The sequence below is a fragment of the Lagenorhynchus albirostris genome, chromosome 3 (assembly GCF_949774975.1).
Source record: "Lagenorhynchus albirostris chromosome 3, mLagAlb1.1, whole genome shotgun sequence".
NCBI lineage: Eukaryota > Metazoa > Chordata > Mammalia > Artiodactyla > Delphinidae > Lagenorhynchus > Lagenorhynchus albirostris.
In genome coordinates this window covers 8,560,783-8,580,378 of record NC_083097.1, presented here as the reverse complement: position 1 = coordinate 8,580,378, position 19,596 = coordinate 8,560,783, and the positions used below count along the sequence as shown (strand labels likewise).

Here is a 19,596-nt window from a genome sequence, read left to right as displayed (position 1 = left end):
CCTAATCATATCAAGCTTTTGAGTTTTTGAATCTGTGGCTTTTTCTAAAAGCTAATAAAAAACGATGGATGAGAGTTGCCATCCAGCTCCCTGCTAGGCAGTTGTGTTTCAGACAGTGACGTTTTCGGGTCCCTGGGGCTGGGGTGGCATCACAAATCTCTCCTGTGTTCAACCAGAAGGGTGGTGTCAAGGGTAAAGTTTCAGTTTTTACATTTAAATTAGTTAAAATCACATCAAATCGAAGGCCCAGCTCCTCAGTAGCCCTCACAAGTCAAGCCTTCCATACCATGGGTGGCGGGTGGGAACCGCATGGGGCGTGCGTGTCTGCAACGGTCAAGCCTCTTCACGTGCTGTAGCTGCATCCTGCTGATGCTGTTAACCCCATCATCCCCCTCGTGACGGCCCAGCGGTCGTCCTCCTCAGTCCCGGCCCAGAGGATCTCTCTACCTGGCCAAGTGCTCACGACTAGAGCACGTAGCCATCCTTCCCGCTGGCCTGCAGGCTCTGCAGGTGCTGAAGGGCTACCTTGTTCTCCACCGGGCCGGCCCTGCAGGAGGCTCTCACAAGTTGGGATTGCGGGGAGGGGGCCGGCTTGGGTCCTGGGTGGAGGGTGGGCTTTCAGCCTAATGTGCATGGCTGACTGGGGGCCGTTTCTTGTCAGGGATGGGGCTCCGGGAGGGAAATCGGGGAAATTTCTCGTCCGGAAGCCGGGGAGCAAGGAGGTCCCGGCAGCCTCAGGGAGCCGCCCCTCATCTTCCGTGGTCGCTGGGCCTGCAGAGGCCTCGGGAAGGGGTCTCCCGGGCTGGGCCAGAGGCCGGGCAGCTGTGGGTGGAGTGGAGAGGAGGTGAGGGCGTGGGGAACCAGGCTGGCTGTAGAGAAAATGAGAGGCGTGAGGGAAGAGCCCAGGACTCAGGACCCAGAGGGGCTTGACTTGTTCTGCTTTTTAAGGGGAGCCACTTGGTGGAAGGTGCGAGGGGGCTGAAGGTGCAGTGGAGAGGTTCTGTCAGGCACGGGGACCTCAGCTCAGGGTGAACCCGTCCAAGAGCCCTGACTCACCTCTGCTCCATGCCCACGGCTGCTGGAGGGGGCTCCCATCACTGTCCCTCCAGGGGCCAGGCTGGAGTGGCCGCCTGGAATAACGCGCCTGGCTGTGCTGAGAGGAGAGCACCCTGGAGGGCCCTGCATGGCTCGTCAACGCTCTGGCCTGGAAGTGATGCTTCTCTCCCCTCACTGGCCTGAGCTGCTCACGCGGCCCCGCTGGTCACAGAATCTGGAAGCGCGATCCCGTCGGGTGCCCAGAAAGGACCACGTGTTGGCGAGGCTCACTCGTGACTACCCGAGATGGGGAACTGAGGGAGCAAGCTTGAAGAGATGGAGTCTAGGGTAACACCCCCCCACACACACACACACGACAGGAGTGTATGAGTTTCATACTGCTGCTGTGACAGATGATCACAAACGTTGTGGCTTAAAGACAAATGTATTATTCCGTCAGCTCAGCTGTTTTTTCTGCTCTGGGTCTCACAAGGCCAAAGTCCAGCTGCTGGCTCCTTAGGCTCCCTTCAGGAGGTCTGGGAAGGATCCACTTCCAAATACAGCTGACCCTTGAACAACAGGCCTGGACTGCGTGCGTCCACTTGCAGGTGGGTATTTTCCAACAGTAAACACTGCAGAGCTACACGATGCGCGGCTGGTTGAATCCTTGGATGTGGGACTGAGTGTATGGAGGGCCACAGGGCCGGCTGTAAGTCACTCAGGGGTCTTCACCTGCACAGGTGGGCGGCGCCCCTAACCCGTGTTGTTCAAGGACCAAGTGTGCACCCCAGTTTTTGCCACAGCCGTCCCTTGCAGTTCGGGACCGAGGCCCCGTTTCCTTCTTCGGCCCCTTCAGGCCTGTCTTCAGGGCCTGCACACGGTCCCTGCATCTCAGGGCCAGCAGGGGGGCATCCAGTCCTTCGCGCCTGCACCTCCCTTCTGTGACCACGAAGGGCTCCTGTGATATCACGGGGCTCACCTGCATCACCTCCCTCTCTTAAGGTCAGCTGACTAGTACTTCATGCCGTCTGCAAAGTCCCTTCACGGCAGCACCTACATCAGCGTGATTGGATGACTGCGTAACCAGACTGAACCCTGGTTTGGAATCCTGCCTGCCACCGGGAGGGGGGTGGAGGGGCTGGCCAATGACCATGGGTGCGAGCACAGAGGCCGGAAGTTCACACTATCAGCTTCAACCGCCCTCGAAACGGGTCAGGATCATACAATAAGTCTTGGTAAGTGCAGATTTTCAGCGCTGTATAAACGAGTTTATTTCAACGAGTGAATGGTGCAAACTACGCAGCGTCTCTTGGCAATGACCGGCATTATCATGAGGATTTCAGGAGCTAATGCAGTAATTCTCAAACGTTTTGATCTCAAGATCCCTGTATGCGCTTAAAAACTTATTGAGGACCCTCCCCCCTCCTCCCAAGAGCTTATGTTTTTGTCAGTTACACCCGTTGGCATTTAGTGTTAGAAAATAAAACTAAAAAATTAAGGCAAATATTTATTTTAAAATAATGAACACATGTTAATATACACTTTTTGTAGTTTCCAAAACAAAAGAAGAAGAGTGGCGTTATTTTCCACTTCTGCAAATCTCCTCGATGTCCCTCTTAGCAGAGGACAGTGGGTTCTCACATCTGCTTCTAACAACACATTCAATTCAGTGCAGTGTAGAGTCTGGCCACATCGATATGTTCAGTTGTTGGAAAACAGTGCATATTCTGTTTTAGTCTCTTCCAAAACAGAACTAGTGGTAGTTTCAATCAACTTTTCATTCTGTTACGTTGGTCCACCTACACAAGAACGAGACCGTAATATACTGATGATTGGAAAACACTAGCTTACTGAGCCATGCACAAATACCATCAGTCGTTGCTGGCGGGGGTGGGGGGAGAAAGAGGGAGACTCCAGAGACCCTCCCGGAGCCACTGAGGACACGGTGAGCAGGTGGCTGCCGCCTACAAGCACTCTCACCAGACACCGGACCCGTTGGCACCTTGATCTTGGACCGCCAGCCTCCAGAACTGTGTTGTCTAAGCCACCCGGACTACGGTACTTTTGTTGTAGGTGTTCCACTGAAGTGACAGGGTCACAATTCATTTCTGAGCAGCCGTCTGTCACGCAGACGTGTGAGTAACCGGCTGTCAGTCACATTTAAATAAAGACGGTGTCCACAGGGAGGGGCCAGTCCAGCTGAGGCGGCTGCCATGCCCGTTACGTGAGGTGCTTCACACACTTGCTGTGTCGAGCGAGCACCGAGACGCCGTTGTACTCAGGGGCCGAAGTCTAATGACTCAGTGGCTGGCGCTGCTTCGAGGTCACCCTTCAGTGACAGCAGCTTTCTAAGCGGGTGGTGGTGAGGAATACAGCTTCTAGCACCACCACCCGATCCCTACTCACGAGTTTTACCCGTCACTGCTTCTGCACCATCAGTGCAACTGTCAACACGGTGAAAACGGCAAATCAGCTCTTAGAAACTACTGTTGACCTCACAGCCCCTTGAAAACCGCTGTTATCACCTACGTAAGACGTTACAACAGCATTCAGGACCCAGCATGTTCCAGGTGCCCTTGCTGCTGCCACTGCGTTCCCCCAACGCTCCCCAAGGAGCCACCTGTCTTTGGTGCCCTCCTTCCTGGCACTTCAGATGACCCGCGTCTGCCCGGCTACCCCCAAGAAGCACCTGAAATGCAGAAACACTTCTCCACGCCTAGTAGTACTTCAATTATTTGTTGCTTCGTTACTCCCATTCCCCCCCCCGCCCCCTTTAGTGGAGCTGTTTCACGACGAACAAAGAAAGGAAGGATTAAAGACATTAGGTCACATACAACCCACTAGCCTCTCAGCCCCTGCAGAAGCGTTTGTATTTCTGAGTGGTTGTTTATAATTAAAGACCAGGCCACCTAACAAACATTGAATAGGGAATTCCCTGGTGGCCCAGTGCTAGAGTTGGCGCCTTCACTGCTGGGGCCCGGGCTCGATCCCCGGTCGGGAACTAAGATCCCGTAAGCTGCACGGTGCAGCCAAAAAACAAAACAAACTAAAGGACAAACAAACGAACAAAAACACTGAATAAAGCCGCAAGTGCAGGAACTGGGAATCAACAGGACAATGCTGGGCCCTGCGTGGGAATCTGGCTTCAGGGTCAAGTGCCTTCACTGCTCTTGATACACACAGGATGAGGTGTGTGCTCTTGATACACACGGGGTCGGCTACAATACAAGGGATATAAACTCGACCAGCCATTTGAACTGGAAGATAGAAGGTAACATGGTGCCCTGAAGGGGTGCTTTTACCGGAAAAAATCAAAAGCTTGTGAAACAACATGTGTACGAGTTTGTTCATAGCCACATAGTTTCTCTCAACCAAAACCAGCAGAAGCATCTGTGAGGTCCACTCTTTGGAGGAGCGGTTTCGTAGCTCTTTTCATTCAACCACAAACCCCTTCTTGTGAGACTGGTCCAAAGCAAGTTGCTGTATGTTCTTTATAGGCTAGAATCCACCCTTGTAAATCAACTCACCTGAACTACTAGGTCAAGACATTTATCTAAGTGGGTCTAAGTCTGACATGATCCCAAACTTGACGCATTCTGATGCTGCACCCAGAAAGCAACAGTGTAAGTGATGATAGTGCCACTTCACAATCCATTTCATGATGAAATGTGTACCAGGTTGTATATTCATTAGGATGAATGATATTGGCGCTTACTACTACGCTGCCTAGCGAAACCACCAATGCATTAACGTAGAGAAAACACAACGACCCAATAGATAGGACTGGTCAGCACCCAGGTCCCCAGGAGAAGGAACCCTGGATCGTTTCCTAATTCTATGAAACCTGACTGGTCCAAATCCTCTCCCCCTGGTGGCACAAGAGTGAACTTTATCATCACGATTCTCTAAGAAACATCCTTTTAGAGAACCAAACACAAGCCAATGGGGAGAGGGGAACTCTCGAGTTAGACTGCCAGGGTTTGACTAAGCTCTACCATGTACTGGCCAGAAGAGGCTGGCAGATGATCAAAACTCACCTGTAGGATGGGAATAACAAGAAAACTGTCTCCTTTACAAGGTGGTGAGAACAGGTAAAGTTCTCAGAACACACCTTGGCCTTTGGTAAGGGCTATGTCACTGTTAGCCAGTATTATTTTAATAAGCAGAATTAATTCAATACTAATCTACTCATACATGGTCATTGCAAGGTATTTCCTCCCACTTAACCCATTTTTCTACATTTCACTCTAACCTCCACTTGTTCTGTTCCTCTGATAAGAAAACGCCAACAGGGTTCTGAATCGCCCTTCTAAGCACCTGCAGGTGGTGCAGGAGTCTGTGCCCACGCTGGCCTTCTCTGTACACATGCTGGCCTGCGCTTAGGGTGGAGCCAGGGCAGGATAACGCCAAGGGGACTACGTGAAGGTTACGCTGTTAACGCGGTCTCAGTGGCACAGTAATAACGCCCTAGCTCACGTCGGTGTAACCTAAAAGCACGTTAAGACATCCCACAATCGTTTCGTGGATACTCACCTCTGACGGGTCTCTACAGTCAAACATCCACCCATTTACACAGATGCAGCATTTAAATAAATAGGACCAAGCCCGTAATTCCTCAGTGTTAAAATAAATCTTGAGAACAAACGGAACATTTAAAGCCGTTAAATATAGGTCCTACGGCTTATTAAAAAAACAAGAAAAAAAAAAGAATAAAAAAATCAACTTAAACCCCTTCAGTTAAGGCATTTGATGAATGTTACAGTGAATGTTTCTTAACTTGAAGAGCAGAATATAAAGACTGTTTAAAGAGTTCCCTTTAATAGCAAATACAAAAAACCTGTGAGATCACATCTCTACAATTCCAGGTCTCTGAACAAGTCAAACTATAGCTACCAACCAGCTACTGTTGCTATAGCACCTACAGTGTCTAATGAAGGACATGGTAATAAATAACTGCAGATGCATCACGAGACACCCATTTATTTAATCACGGTAGCGGATCTTACTTCTACATTTTATTCTAAATTCTTTTTTTATTCTTCAGATTCTCCAGGCTTACGGATGTCATCAATCTTCAAAATCATTCTAACCACTTGTGTTGCAAGAGAGATCTGCTGCTTTTTGCCAATCAACGTCTCTATGACGTGTTGTTGCTTCATATCTGAAAAACACATATAAATTACTATAAAACAGCATACATATTTATTACTAATACCTTGCTCCAATTTATGGAATTAGAGTAAAACTTAAGAAACACAAATTTGGAAGCCACTAGTCCCGGTTATATTTTCAGAAGAATATACTTCCACTGCTTCCCAGGACATTCTGGAATGTGAACCTGGTTTCCAGAGAGCTGTGGGGACAGGGCCTCCTCAACCACAGGCTGCGTTTCTCAGTGACCTGCCGAAGGGGGAATCGCTCAGCAACACCTCATCCCACAGCACACCCAATGCCGTCACTTACTGATAGTAAGCCCGATGTGACCGTGCCTGAAACGAAAAGTGACTCCAACGAAGACCTGGGCATTCAAGTTAAAGGAACTGAAATATGTGTCTGACAAGGAGTTGCTGCTGTTACTCAACTCCTTGGGCTGTTAACCTAAAACCCAGAATATACCTACAGTTCTAAGTAAAAACAGAAGAAAACAAAACACAACACAACACCAAGGGCTTCCCTGGTGGCGCAGTGGTTGAGAGTCCGCCTGCCGATTCAGGGGATGCGGGTTCGTGCCCCGGTCCAGGAAGATCCCACATGCCGCGGAGCGGCTGGGCCCGTGAGCCATGGCTGCTGAGCCTGCGCGTCCGGAGCCTGTGCTCCGCAACGGGAGAGGCCACAACAGTGAGAGGCCCGCGTACCACAAAACAAACAAACAAAACCAAAACACCAACTGCTGGAGACTCTGTGGTGAGGACTAACTGCAGAACCCCAGAGACGGCCCCATCAGGAATCATTGGGAATCACCAGGACCACCGTTCCAACACGCTAAAGCTGCGCTACGTTTTCAGCAGATGAACTATGCGAGTGCTACAGAAGTTACAGTACCTCCCATTTATAAAACACCCTGGAATTTACGGGACACGACCATAGAATCAGCTGTAAACCGAAAGTCAATTTCAGAGCTGTCTTATAGGTCATACAGAACCCACACCGACAGACATTTGTGTAAAAAAGGTAAGATGGAAATTATTTTCTAAAATGGAAGTCACCTTTGGAATAAATACCGCACTGCAGCTTTTTGTTATTAAAATTAGTAGTAGGTTGCTAAGACCAGCAGTCTAACAATTCCCAAGGTAATTAAATCAAATGTTCTGAAATTCAGGACCTGAATACCTGAAGTGTGTTTAAGTATTTAAAAAGACAGGATAACACGCAGCACGTAATGTTTCAAGTTAAGTCGAACCGCAGCCCCAGAGCGGTGATGGTGCCTCACCGTTTGTTCCCCTGTGCATACAGTCAATCCCGAGGGCAGGGTTCATCTCCTTCACTTGTTTGGCTCGGACTTCGGTCATAGTCTGGATGGGATTCATGCCACTGTTTTCGGCAAGGGCCATGGGGATGACCTCCAGAGCGTCGGCGAAGGCTCTCATGGCGTACTGCTCCAAGGTCGGGCACTGGAAGGGCACACGGTTACGGTCAGCATACTTGGCCAATGCCCCCCGCCAGCAGCTATTTGGAAACATAATTAAATCGCGCACCTTGAAAAACTAACTCATAAAGAATTCTAAGGACAGACCGTCCTATGAAAATGTCACTACAGGATAAGGATGGAGAAGGTACATGTGTGAGAAGTCGGAACAGTCAGCCCTTCCTGCTGTGCCTGCAGGTACGACGTCTAATTCTGAATTTCAAGTAACATTAAGAGTGCAGAGATTTGCTGTTGAGGCTGCAAGGTCTGAAAAAGGCTGAGACACGCTGGTTTGTGGTAACCCGCACTCGAGTACACGGCACGAGAATCGACGCAGATCGGACGCCTGGGGTCTAGCATCCCCGCTGCACAGTTTGTGACGGGTCTCACTCACCTTGTCGGCCTCCTGGCTGACGGCCAGAGCACAGGCTATTTCAGCAGCGCCTCCGCCGTACACCACGCGGTTGTCACGGATGAGGTTCCGGATGACACACAGAGCATCGTGAAGGGATCGTTTGGCTTCCTCGATGATCTGGGGAAAACAATTTTGCCTAAGTTAACGTGATCACAATCTAATCACTTTAGAGCCGAATACCGTGCACCTGGGGTTTAATCTAAGTGCTTGCTGGGTACTGGAAATATTCCTACCTTGTCCCCAGTAATATCCTTGGTTAAAAAGACTGGTGCCAGAAAGTTCTTTGCCAGATGGTTTCTATCTATTCTACTTTTCCTCCCTATAATGTAGTTAAAAAACCCCAAAATACAGGGCAGCCAGGGACTCATTCCAGGACCTATGCCCAAGTGAAGGGGGTCAAACAAAAACGACAAAGAAACACGCTTACAATGAGTCTTACTCATCTCGATGCACTAAAAACCCATTCCTGGTGAATGAAGAGCATGCCTATGGTTACCACTCAGGTTCCCCATTTATACCTATGAGACAGGAAAGGAAAGTGGGCCTTGTAGACCCAACAGTGGAACACGGTCTTCAGTATCTTACGTTGTGATATGTCCTTTTTTTCCCCGGCTGCACCGCACGGCTTGCAGGATCTTAGTTCCCTGACCAGGGACTGAACCCAGGCCCTGGCAGTGAATGTGCTGAGTCCTAACCACTGGACCGCCAGGGAATTCCTGACGTGTCCTTGCTTCTCTAAGGAAGATGCTGTCATCTTTCTTAAGGTAACTGTGTCTCAGTTAAGTACATTATGGGAAAAGCCAAATCACGTTCCAAGTTCTGAAAAAATGTAGGACAAACAACTGTGTTCTCACCATCTTATTTCCTCCTCTGATGAAAATGGTGACGGCTCTGGAGTTCTTGCACTGCTCGATGACCAGCATCTTGTCTTTAGTGGTCCCGAATGAAATTTCCTTCACAAGACCCGCAAAGCCCAGCTTCTCGGCCGTGAGCTCTGAGAACCTCGGGACGATGCGGCCGCCCGTGGCAATGGCGATCAGCTGACCGGCAGGCCGGGGGAAAGGAAGACCAGGCTGGTGAGCGGGGACCCTCAGAATCGCACCACGGAGGAGCCACACTTGACCCACGAGCGCCGTGTTCAGTAGAACCTCTGCCCCAGCCTGGCCCAGGTTTCAAAGTCTGCCCCGAAAGCCTGGCTCACTGAGCAAGGTTCCGAAGAGCTGGGTGTCCTGGTCAGGCTGCGGCGGCCCAGCGCCATGACCCCGTGCGCAGCCCTCAGCTCCCCACCCGTCCCCGCCACGAGCAGCCACGAGGCCACATGTGCCAGGCTACGGACCACGTCCGCCGGGCTACGGACCACGTCCGCCGGGCTATGGACCACGTCCGCAATGGCTCTCAGTACTGATGGGGCTGACAGTGAGGTGGGCAGCCTGTGCTCCTGCCTCAGAGTGCCTACGAGACAGCCAGGGAGAGAGGGGAAAGCGTCTCCAAGTGCCGTGAAACATCAGAAACACATATAAAAATGGTGACAAAGACTCTAGCGTTCTCCTCTCCCCAGCGCACCCTCCTCTTATCTGTGGAGCCCTGGCAGTGTGCTGACTGCAGGCGAGCGAGGTCACTGCAGCCTCACGTACAGAAACGCACCGTAAGCTCAACCCATGTTCACAGTCTCTTCGCAGGGTGCCTCCTACCTCGATTTCAGGGCCTCCGACCCAACGAACCGCAGGCAGGTTATTCTGAAGAAGTAAATGATTTGCTTCGTCGTCAAAGCCCCACTGGCAAATGGCTAGGTTAGCGCCAGTTTCTTTAATCTGGGGAAAGAAATGCCGCAATCATGTTAATAAAAAGTAAGTACTCCTTGAGCTCTTCTGTTTGAAAAACAGTGAGAAACATAGCTAGGTGTGTAGGTGGGTGCATTAAAATAATGCACAGAAAAGAGAAGAAAAGAAATACCCAAATGTCTACCTTCTGTCATCTCTAAACTCTAAATATTGAACACGTATCAACGGGAATCACCTCATTTTTAAACAAAGCTTTAAACGTTAGCAATTCACGTGAATGCCACCGTTACAAGTGAAGCAACACGAGGCACGTCAACAAGGCCAAAACCCTGCCCCCCGGAAACCAAGGTCACAGCTCTGTGTTGCCACGAACACCTATGAAGCAGTTTATTCGTGTGTGTGTTTAACAAAATTTGAATCTTGCGATACAATTTTCTGTAGCTTGCTTTTCGCACTTGAGTAGGCTATCCTCCGTGGAACAAGATACAGGCTAATTTACAGGCCGACAGAGGTGACCCCGATTCTAGCACTACCTTCCCCCGCCCCCAATGCCACAAACAGCTAAGTGGCTCGTCCCGGGACGGTGGCAGTGATCGGTACTGTCAATCCCTCCCTGGGCGGTAAGGACTATGCCGTGTCCCACAGCTGCCATTTCACTCCTGTCTCCACCCACCCACCTGGTTCTCCCCCTCCTCCCCCCTTCCCCGACCCTCTGGAAGCTTCCAGTGGCCCTCTGGAATTGAGCCCATCGCCAAACTCCTTCTTGGCAATGTTCCCTTTCCATTCTGGCTGTAAACGAACGCTGGCGTCCCCTGAAAAACCAACATGCCACGCCTCCTCCTCAAATGGCTGTTTTCCCTCCCACCTGCTCCAAACAGGAGGGGCCCTTGCCTCTCCCGGCCACCCACAGCGTCCCTCTTTGGGTCACACTCTCATTCCTGACAGTGTTGGCATCCAGCCCCATCACCACTCCTGTTAGCATTCCTGGCAACCTGCACACCTATCGACACGGTCCACCTGACCCCCTTGGCATCTTGGTTCCTGTCCGCTTTTCCTGCAGGGCACCTTGGCCAGCACTCCCATGGCTACCCTAGATGGAGCCCAGGTAACAAGCTTTCATTTACAACCCTCTGCCAGCATACCCAACCCCTCAGCCTGCGGTTCCCAGCCTCAGGGCCTTTGTACATGCTGCCCACGCCCACCTCGCCGCAGCCTGGAACGCTCCTCACCCAGCCATGCGGCTCTCACTTCTCTGAGGTCTCTGCCCACCGGCCACGCCCCCAGAGGCCCTCTGACCAGCGTCTGTAACAGTCCCCCGACCCGCCTTCCCCCTATTCTGCACCCTAAGAGCAAGTGCTCTGCTTTGTTTACTGCATATATCCAGTGCCCACGACAGCGTCTGGTATATACTAAGCAGAGAGATGTACCATGAAAGCATAAATGAACGCAACTATTCCCCCCTCCCCTCAAAAACACTGGAACAGGTTCTAGTTTGTTTGCTATGATAATGTTTCAATAGAGACCCATGTTCATGCATCCCTGAGTGCTGGTGTTTAAGACTCCCAAGGACAGAGTCCCCAAAAGAGGAAACCGTTTCGTCGGAGAGCAGGCACGTGTAAAACGTTAATAGCCAGAGAGAAAGTTAAGTATTTATAAAATAACACTCTTGACTTGTTGAAGCAATGAACTGGGATGACTATGACTGCATTCTGGTTTGATTTCGGTTACTCAGCAACTCTTTTGTCTGAAAGTTATACTTGGAAGTCTCAAACATGTGGTAAGCCACACTACAACTGTTCAAACCTGGCACACACTAGCTCAGATGTGCCCAGGAGAATAAGCACATAAAATCAAAAGTGCAGCTCCAAATACACAGGCCGAGTCGTTCATGCGCCCCAGACACATTACCATTTTAAGACTTGCCCCCTTATGCCGTCCTGTGCCATTTGATTTTTTTTCTCACTGTGAATGTTTATCCATTTGATAATTTAAAAGTAAAGGAGGGGCTTCCCTGGTGGCACAGTGGTTAAGAATCCGCCTGCTAATGCAGAGGACACGGGTTCGAGTCCTGGTCCAGGAAGATCCCACATGCCGCGGAGCCACTAAGCCCGTGTGCCACAACTACTGAGCCTGCGCTCTAGAGCCCGCGAGCCACAACTACTGAAGCCCGTGCGCGTACAGCCCGTGTTCCACAACAAAAGAAGCCACCGCAATGAGTCGCCCCCGCTCGCCGCAACTAGAGAAAAGCCCGCGCAAAGCAACGAAGACCCAACGCAGCCAAAGATAAATAAGTTTATATATACAAAAAATAAGATTTAAAGAAAAAATAAAGGAAAGAAGCCTATACCTTTAATACCTTATTTGTAGCCACACAAAGTAGCAAGATTAACACAGATCAGCACCACATGTATTCACTACCTGGAGCTAACTAACTGCATCCTTTCAAAGTTTTAAATTTCACCAAGAGCCACGGTAAGACTTACCTGCCGAATCATCTCCTCAAACTTCTCCTTCTCATATTTCTGAAGGGCTTTAAAATCTTCTACAGACGTCACATCCAGCTTATGCTTCGTCTTTGGTTTCGGCGGTTCAAACGGACATGTTAGGATGGCAATCTTAGCATCTTCCACTTGCTACAGTGAGAGACAGAAACGTTATGAACAAACCAGTGGGCTAAGGAGGGAAAAGCCTGAAGCTGCAGAAGGCGCTGACTCACTTTGGGCATCTGCGGGTGACTGAAATCCTTGTCCACGATCACGCCCTTGATCAGCTTGGTGTCCTCCAGCCTCCCGCCCACTTTGCCTTCTACTTTGATGAGCTCGAAGTCAACGTCTCTGCGCTGCATGTCGGCCACAGTGAGGACGGCGTTCACGGCAATCTCGGCCATTTGTCGGTGACAGCTGTTAACCCTGAAACACACGAAACAAACCTTTCACGTTCACTGAACAGTGACTGCAACCAGAGCACAACACGTGATGTGGTAACTCATGACACAACATACTGTGACCCACAGATACTGTACAAAAAGAATGCCACCACGACCTTCACTTTCAACCGTCTGGAGCAGGGATTCTTAACCTGGGATGCAGGGACCCCCAAAGGGAATCATAACCTGGGATGGGAAAATAATTCCATCTTTATTTTCACTAACAATAACTGAAATTTACTATTTCCTTCCATTATGAATATACGTAAGGTAAGAGACCACTGAAGTATGGCAAGAACCAAAAATTTACCAAGACTGCCACTTTTTAATACTATTAACATCCTGAAGTCCAAAACAGAATGGGAGAGCGATGAAACCACCAAGGAGAAGCCAATCTCATCCACAGGAGGTGCAGCACTTAATGAGAAAGGCCTGACCATATCAGTTACAGAGTGGGGACGTTATCTTTTCTGAAAGTTTTGAAACATCGGAAAAGACTGCTCAGTAATTTTAATTTGATTCTGGAGAAACCACAAGGGAACTCTAGTACTTGAAATACAGTGCCTGAAACCTTAGGTCACCCAGAACAGATAACCATGAAACTAAAAATACCGTGTGACCTAAGTAACTGATATACAACGTTTTGCTTTATGTTGAGGATACCTGGCCCTCGTTATCCATTTGGACATTTTCTATAGTAAAGACCTACACATACTGGGGTTTTATAAAGACTTGCAAATAAAGCAGGGTCAACTTAGAAAGCAATAATAACACACAATTTGTGCACTTCAAGAAAGGGTAATGCCTGCTTTCCAGGAGAAAAACAATGCTGTACTTGTGACAGAGGCCACCCTGGGTAGTCACCCTTGCCCCGGAGCTGTCTCAGCTCAGACCTGCAACAAGGGGACAGCTGGCATCACCGAAGACTTCTTTGCTTTAACACAGTGCTGCAGTGGATGCCTTTCCCCGAAGGCAGAAAGCAGCAGACATTTTTGTAGTACTTCCCCTGACCTCTAAGTTGAGACCATGTCTTCCTTCTTGGTACAAATTAAAAAATTTCTCAAATTGATATGGATAAGAAAAACAGCGTAATAAGGCACCTTACACTGGATTTTTATGCTACATTTTTACAAGAGCCCACGAGTCTCTACCGTTGTTCAAAGTAAGTGTGTCCTGGGGCTGACGCTGCTTTGAGTCTCTGGGGCAACGACTGTGTCTTGAGTCCCCAAGACTTGGCAGCAGGCCTGGCACAGTCAGTACTATGTAAATGTTCCAAACGTAAGTCACTTTCAGCTTAAGTCAAACTTCAAGACTGCCCCTTCATACTAAATCAAAATTCTGGATCATTAACTTGCTTGTTGAATGAATAAAAGCAGAACTTTCCCACTAAAAGGCTTCCTAGCAAAGAAATGGTAGAAAGAAGTGCTATGAAAAATTAATACATCCCACTAGTAGGACCTTTTGCTAACCCGTCCTATCCTGCCAAATTAAAGAACTCTATAGGTTCCAAATACTGTCAAGAGGCCTTAATAACCAAACCTGGAAATTCAGCGTCCAACTAAAACACAAAATGCCCGTCTACATTTGCAGTAAAGACAGAGTAAACCAAAATAACAACACAAACCGAAAGCAGCTCATTAAATCAACAGGAAACCATCAATGATAATTCTCAGTTGCCTTTCTGAACAAGCACACAAACTCTGCCCACTCTGTGAACGCGCCCGGCAACACTGTACTGTACACGCACACTTTGGAGCCCAGCGTGGTCTTCGCGGTCTGGATCAGGGGCTCGGTGTCCTTCGTGTCGACGAGGACACTATCGCTGATCCTGTCCAGGTACTCGATAGCGATGCGGGCGGCCTGCTCGTAGCCATCGGCGATCCTGATGGGGTGAATGCCACGGTCCAGCAGCTGCTCAGCCTCTTCCAACAGGGCACCAGCCAGGACTGAGAATGAGACAGCACACACCTGGCTCAGGAAATCGCTAAAACTCAAAACAAATTAGATGCTGCCGCTGGAAATATGAAGGTTCCAGAATTAAGCTGGAAGCATCTTAGAGGCCGAGGCCATCTAATCTAATTCTGCTTCAGTTCTAACCTGTATGTTCAATTCTTGGTGATATACAGAATGTAAAGAACATAAATCGCAAACGTTTTTATAAAGGGGAAAAAACTTATGTATCCTGGCCCAGGGATTTCTGTTCAGGGACATTTATGTTGGTGATAAAAGGATTACAAAATTTGTTTATTATCCTCCCCCCAACCTTGCCTTTCCCTCTCACTTCAGCATCACAAAGATGAGGAGTTTGTTTTAATGCTGCTGTATTCCAAGCACATCCAGAACAGTGCTTGGTACCCAATGAATATTTGAAATATTTGCTGAATAAATTAATTCAAATTTCAGATACAGAAAAAGTAACATTAAAGATATTCATCTTATCAATCCTCCCAAACTTTTAAAAAATTCAAACCTTCAGAAAAAATTTCATGACAGTAAAATGAACACTAGTTCACTCATTAATAACATTTTGCTGCATTTGTTTTCTCTACAGATGTGTGCCTTTTCTTTTCAACTATGTGAAAATTAGTTGCAGAAATCAGACATGTAACCCCTAAATACTTCAACACAGCTCCTAAGGAAAAGGTCATTCTCCTGCATCTCTGTAACACAACTGTCATACTCAGGAACCTTAACATCGATAAGATACTACTCTAATACATGACTCACAAATGACCCCATATGTCCCAAACGTTCTTCACAGCTAGGAAAAACAAACAAACCAGGCATCCAACCAAGTTTTACACATTACAGCTGGCTGTCATTTCTCTTTAGCTCCTTTAATCTAGAATAATTGCCTAACTCTACTCCCCACCCCTTTCTTGTTCTTTTATGACAGTGACAGTTTTGAAGAGTCTGGGCCACTTGTCTTGTATCGTGTCCATTTGGATTTGTCCGACTGCCTCCTCATGATTTAATTCAGAATAAACATTCTCAGCAGGCGTGTTAGGCCTGTAATATTAAATAACACCTCTTAAATGAGAAAGGACATTTTGCCTTTTCTTACCAACCACTCCTGTGGTTCCATCTCCAATTTCATCATCCTGTGATTTGGACAGTTCGACCATCAGCTTGGCGATCTGATGATCGACATCCATCATGCTTAAGATGGTGGCACCGTCATTAGTTACGGTCACGTCGCCATCCTTATCCACCATCATCTTATCGAGCCCTAAAAGACACCAATGTTTAAAATGGCTTTGACCTCTTGACCCAGTTCCTATCTAGGAATTTATTATAAATAAATAATTCAACATACATAAAGGAATATCTCCATGGAGACCTTTCTAGATTGGCTAATCTAAAGCAAAACACTGGAAACAATTTAAAATGGCCAAAACTAGAGAAATGGCAAAAAAATTATGCAACATCACAAAATGTAACAGTCATCACAAAATATAATGTCACAAAAGACAACAGCTATGATTTAGAAAATGCTAATGGTAATTATGTTAAGTGGATAGAACACCTAATCTAAAATTGTATGCACATTATGACTGTAACCGTGTTTAAGGTCTGGAATACACCAAAAACGTTTGGCCACATTAGGGGAGAGGATGCCTCCCTTCATTTCCTAACTTTCGGCAAAGATACCGTATTGATTATTTATGATTTATGACTTTTGTTAAAAAACAGAGAATGTTAGTCTCTTACCATTTGGTCCAAGTGATGTTTTCATTGTATTTGCTACAGCCTTTGCTGCCATTATATGAGACTAAATGAAACAGAAACAGCCAATATTCAAGTTACATATAATTTTAAGAGTTAAGAACATAGAGCTGATGGTTATAAAAATCACTTATGACATATTTTCCATTCTCTAGAAGTAGCAGCAGACAGGTCCATATCTAACGGTGACCACTTCCCAACTGCTAGTGTTAGAAGACAATTCTTATGTAAAAGAACAGAACTAAGTGCTCTGTGTTCTCTCTTTAATCCTCAACACATCTATGAGGCAGGTTCTACGGGCCCATTTTACAGCCCAGAGCATAGACAGTCTGACCTGACAGGCCTTGCAAGAGCACTGTGCAATGCTAACGTCATGTGAAGAGTCTGGCCGTCAACACACAGCACCTTGAACTGTCGCACTACGGTTTACTGCACACTCCTCTCTCAGGTGGTCCAGCCAGTACACAACCCACAAGGTGGTCAATGCTGAAAATAACAGCACCCTGAATGCATCCTTTCCTCCTTCCACACGATTACACTCATTTGTCTCGTTCCCTGTCTTCCTATTCCTGCCGTCACCAACCTAACCCTGATCCATCGCACCTTACAGATTTCCTGGTCTCTTACCTCACCACCGATCCTTTGGATTCATCTACCATCTAGCTAAGCCATCCATTTCTCTCAAACATGTTACTTTCCAGTCCCCAGCCCTTAAATGACTCCCTAGCACCTCAACTCTCACGTCTGAAAGCTCCAGCTGCTCTTCAAAGCCCTCCACAGTCTGAGACCCCGCCCCCTTCCAGTGAGGACCTGTGCCTGCGACCCAACAGGTCCTCTGGTCGCTGAAGCACCGATGCACAGAAAACCCTCCGCCTGTCAAAATCCTGACCAAGTCTCCAAGCAGTTCAAGCGCGCACGTGCCGTGAAGCCTACCCCTGTCACCCCATCTAACAGGTAACAAAACACACAAAGTTCACCAGGTTTGTGAAAATACTGGTAATCCTCAAAATACACCTTGACTGATAGGTCTGCACAATGGAATTTTTATAGGCCAATAACCACAGGGGCGTGGCATATACATTCTTAACCAGGGGTGATACTGCCCACCAGGAGATATTTGGCAATGCCCGGAGACACCTCTGGTTGCCACAGTCAGGGAGGGGACCACAGTGGGTAGAGGCGTAAACATCCTGAACAGGACAGACCCCACAACGGAGAAGGATTCAGCCCCAAATATCAACAGCGCAGAGGCTGAGAAGTGGGCTTTAGACCACCGGCTGCGGAGTCACACAGAGGTGGGCCTGAGCCGTGATCCTGTTCTTTACTAGCTCTGGGACCTCAAGCGATCCCTTAACTGCTGTGGGGTCAAGTTTCCTATTCCATAAAATAGTACCTGTCTCAGAGTGCGAGAACTACACGAGATGTGGCAGGTCCAAAATAACCTGGACCTTCTGTTATACTGGTATTTTGGGTGCATGTACTTGGCTGTTACTTTCTCTGAAGTGAAAAATGGAATTGAATGCGTAACACAGGTGGTGTGAGCATCTACCACATGCCAAGACTGGGCGGCCACTCCTTACGTTACCCCGTTTAACTCTGGTCCTCAACTCGACGGGGGTGTATTGCCCCCACTGGGTTGTGTAACTTGTCCTAAGTCAAACAAACAGCCCGGAGTAGAACTGTACTGCTTCTTAATTTAGTAAAACCCCAAAAAACTAAGCAAACAGGGACACCTCTGACCTGGTGACACGGTCCATATACAGCAACGTCATGGATTCCATCCTAAATGCTACCTCCCCAAGTTTAGTTCTACTTAAATTGTGATTCTGTTCAAATCCCCTTCAATGGCTCCCCTCCCATCCCTCAGGATAACATCTCGATTGCGGGGCATGCAAGAACTTCCACTTTTCGGAGCCACTGTAACTTAAAGTAGACTGTGCTGTTAAAACCGAAGTGCTGTCTTCTACAAGATGCCATGCGTTCTCCTGCCCCGGTCCTTGCGTTCGCTGTTTCCTCTTCCTGGAAGCTAGCTCTTTCCCATTCAAAACATAACTCCATCCCTGATCAAAAGCCAATCAATCCTCTCTCCAACGCCTGAAGGACACCCTCCAACTTTTACCTGCCACCCCTCCCAAAACTGGTGATTTTGGTCGCACACAATCTTGTATTATGGTTATTGGTGACAACTTTTCACTCCTGCAGTATTATGGTTATTGGTGACAACTTTTCACTCCTGTAGCTCGTTTGTAAATTTTTACGACCCCATGTCCTGGAATACGCCATGCATAGACGGACTCAAAAATGAAATACGCTGTAAATGACTGAGCCTTTAGGAAGCGACAAAGAAAATGAAACTCATTTCCTTTGGGGCTGTTGTAGGGACACCGCCTGAAGGCTAAGAATCAGAGTCCTAACCGGTCAGGTGACCTGAGAATACCTCCGCTGCATCCTACTGCTGAAAACGCTGCTCGGAAGGACTGCAGGCTGGAGAAACCAGCGGGGACGCGCCTTCAACGCCTGTGAATCCAAGCCACCCTACCCAACTCTGAAGGGCGCCTGCGGGCCTCTTTAACCGCCAAATGGGACTAAGGGCTTATACGCTGGCCTTTCCCGGGCCCGAGGCGTGGACCGCAGGACTGGAGACCAGAGGGGCTCCCTCGAACCTTCCCCGGGAGCACGTGGCAGAACCGCTGTGAAGCGGCGCAGGCGCAGAGCCACTGGCTTCGGCCGCGTCCTCTCATCCCACCGCCAGTGCGTCCCCGTCCCGTTACCTTGAGGGCCTCAAGTCCCATAAGACGAGACTTGCGGTCCTGATCCTTAATGATGAGGAAAGGTCGGCCATATTCATCGAAGGCGAGGGTCCCCACGGACGCCATGATGCAGCCACTCCAGTTACTCTCCCGCAACCGGCGGAAACTACCGCGGAAGCAAGAACACACTCTGCTCTCGCGGGCGGGCGCAAAAGCTCGCGCATGCGCAGTATGGGCCGCTGAGACTTATTTCTTACTAGAGACTAGTTTAACGCCGGACAGTACCTTCTGGAATCAGCGGCCTTCGGAAACTTCTATCATCCAGGAAGCTGTGGGGG

General features: G+C 48.5%; 1 protein-coding gene across 2 annotated transcripts; it reads right to left on the bottom strand.

Moving 5' to 3' along the window:
* Nucleotides 1-2,529: 2,529 nt before the first annotated feature.
* Nucleotides 2,530-19,438, bottom strand: CCT5 (chaperonin containing TCP1 subunit 5). Of its 2 annotated transcripts, XM_060146863.1 has the most exons (12): nt 19,280-19,438; nt 16,494-16,554; nt 15,847-16,011; nt 14,530-14,728; nt 12,573-12,765; nt 12,340-12,489; nt 9,767-9,886; nt 8,930-9,115; nt 8,055-8,192; nt 7,466-7,646; nt 6,042-6,196; nt 2,530-2,834 (listed from the first exon to the last, which is right to left on the bottom strand). In XM_060146863.1, the coding sequence occupies exons 1-11, from the start codon at nt 19,382-19,384 to the stop codon at nt 6,069-6,071; spliced, it is 1,626 nt and encodes a 541-aa protein (XP_060002846.1). In that variant the 5' UTR covers nt 19,385-19,438; the 3' UTR covers nt 2,530-2,834; nt 6,042-6,068. The 2 variants fall into 2 exon arrangements, with proteins under 2 accessions (XP_060002846.1, XP_060002845.1); XM_060146862.1 differs by lacking the exon at nt 2,530-2,834 and having other exon boundaries at nt 5,998-6,196.
* Between the last annotated feature and the right edge of the window lie 158 nt (nt 19,439-19,596).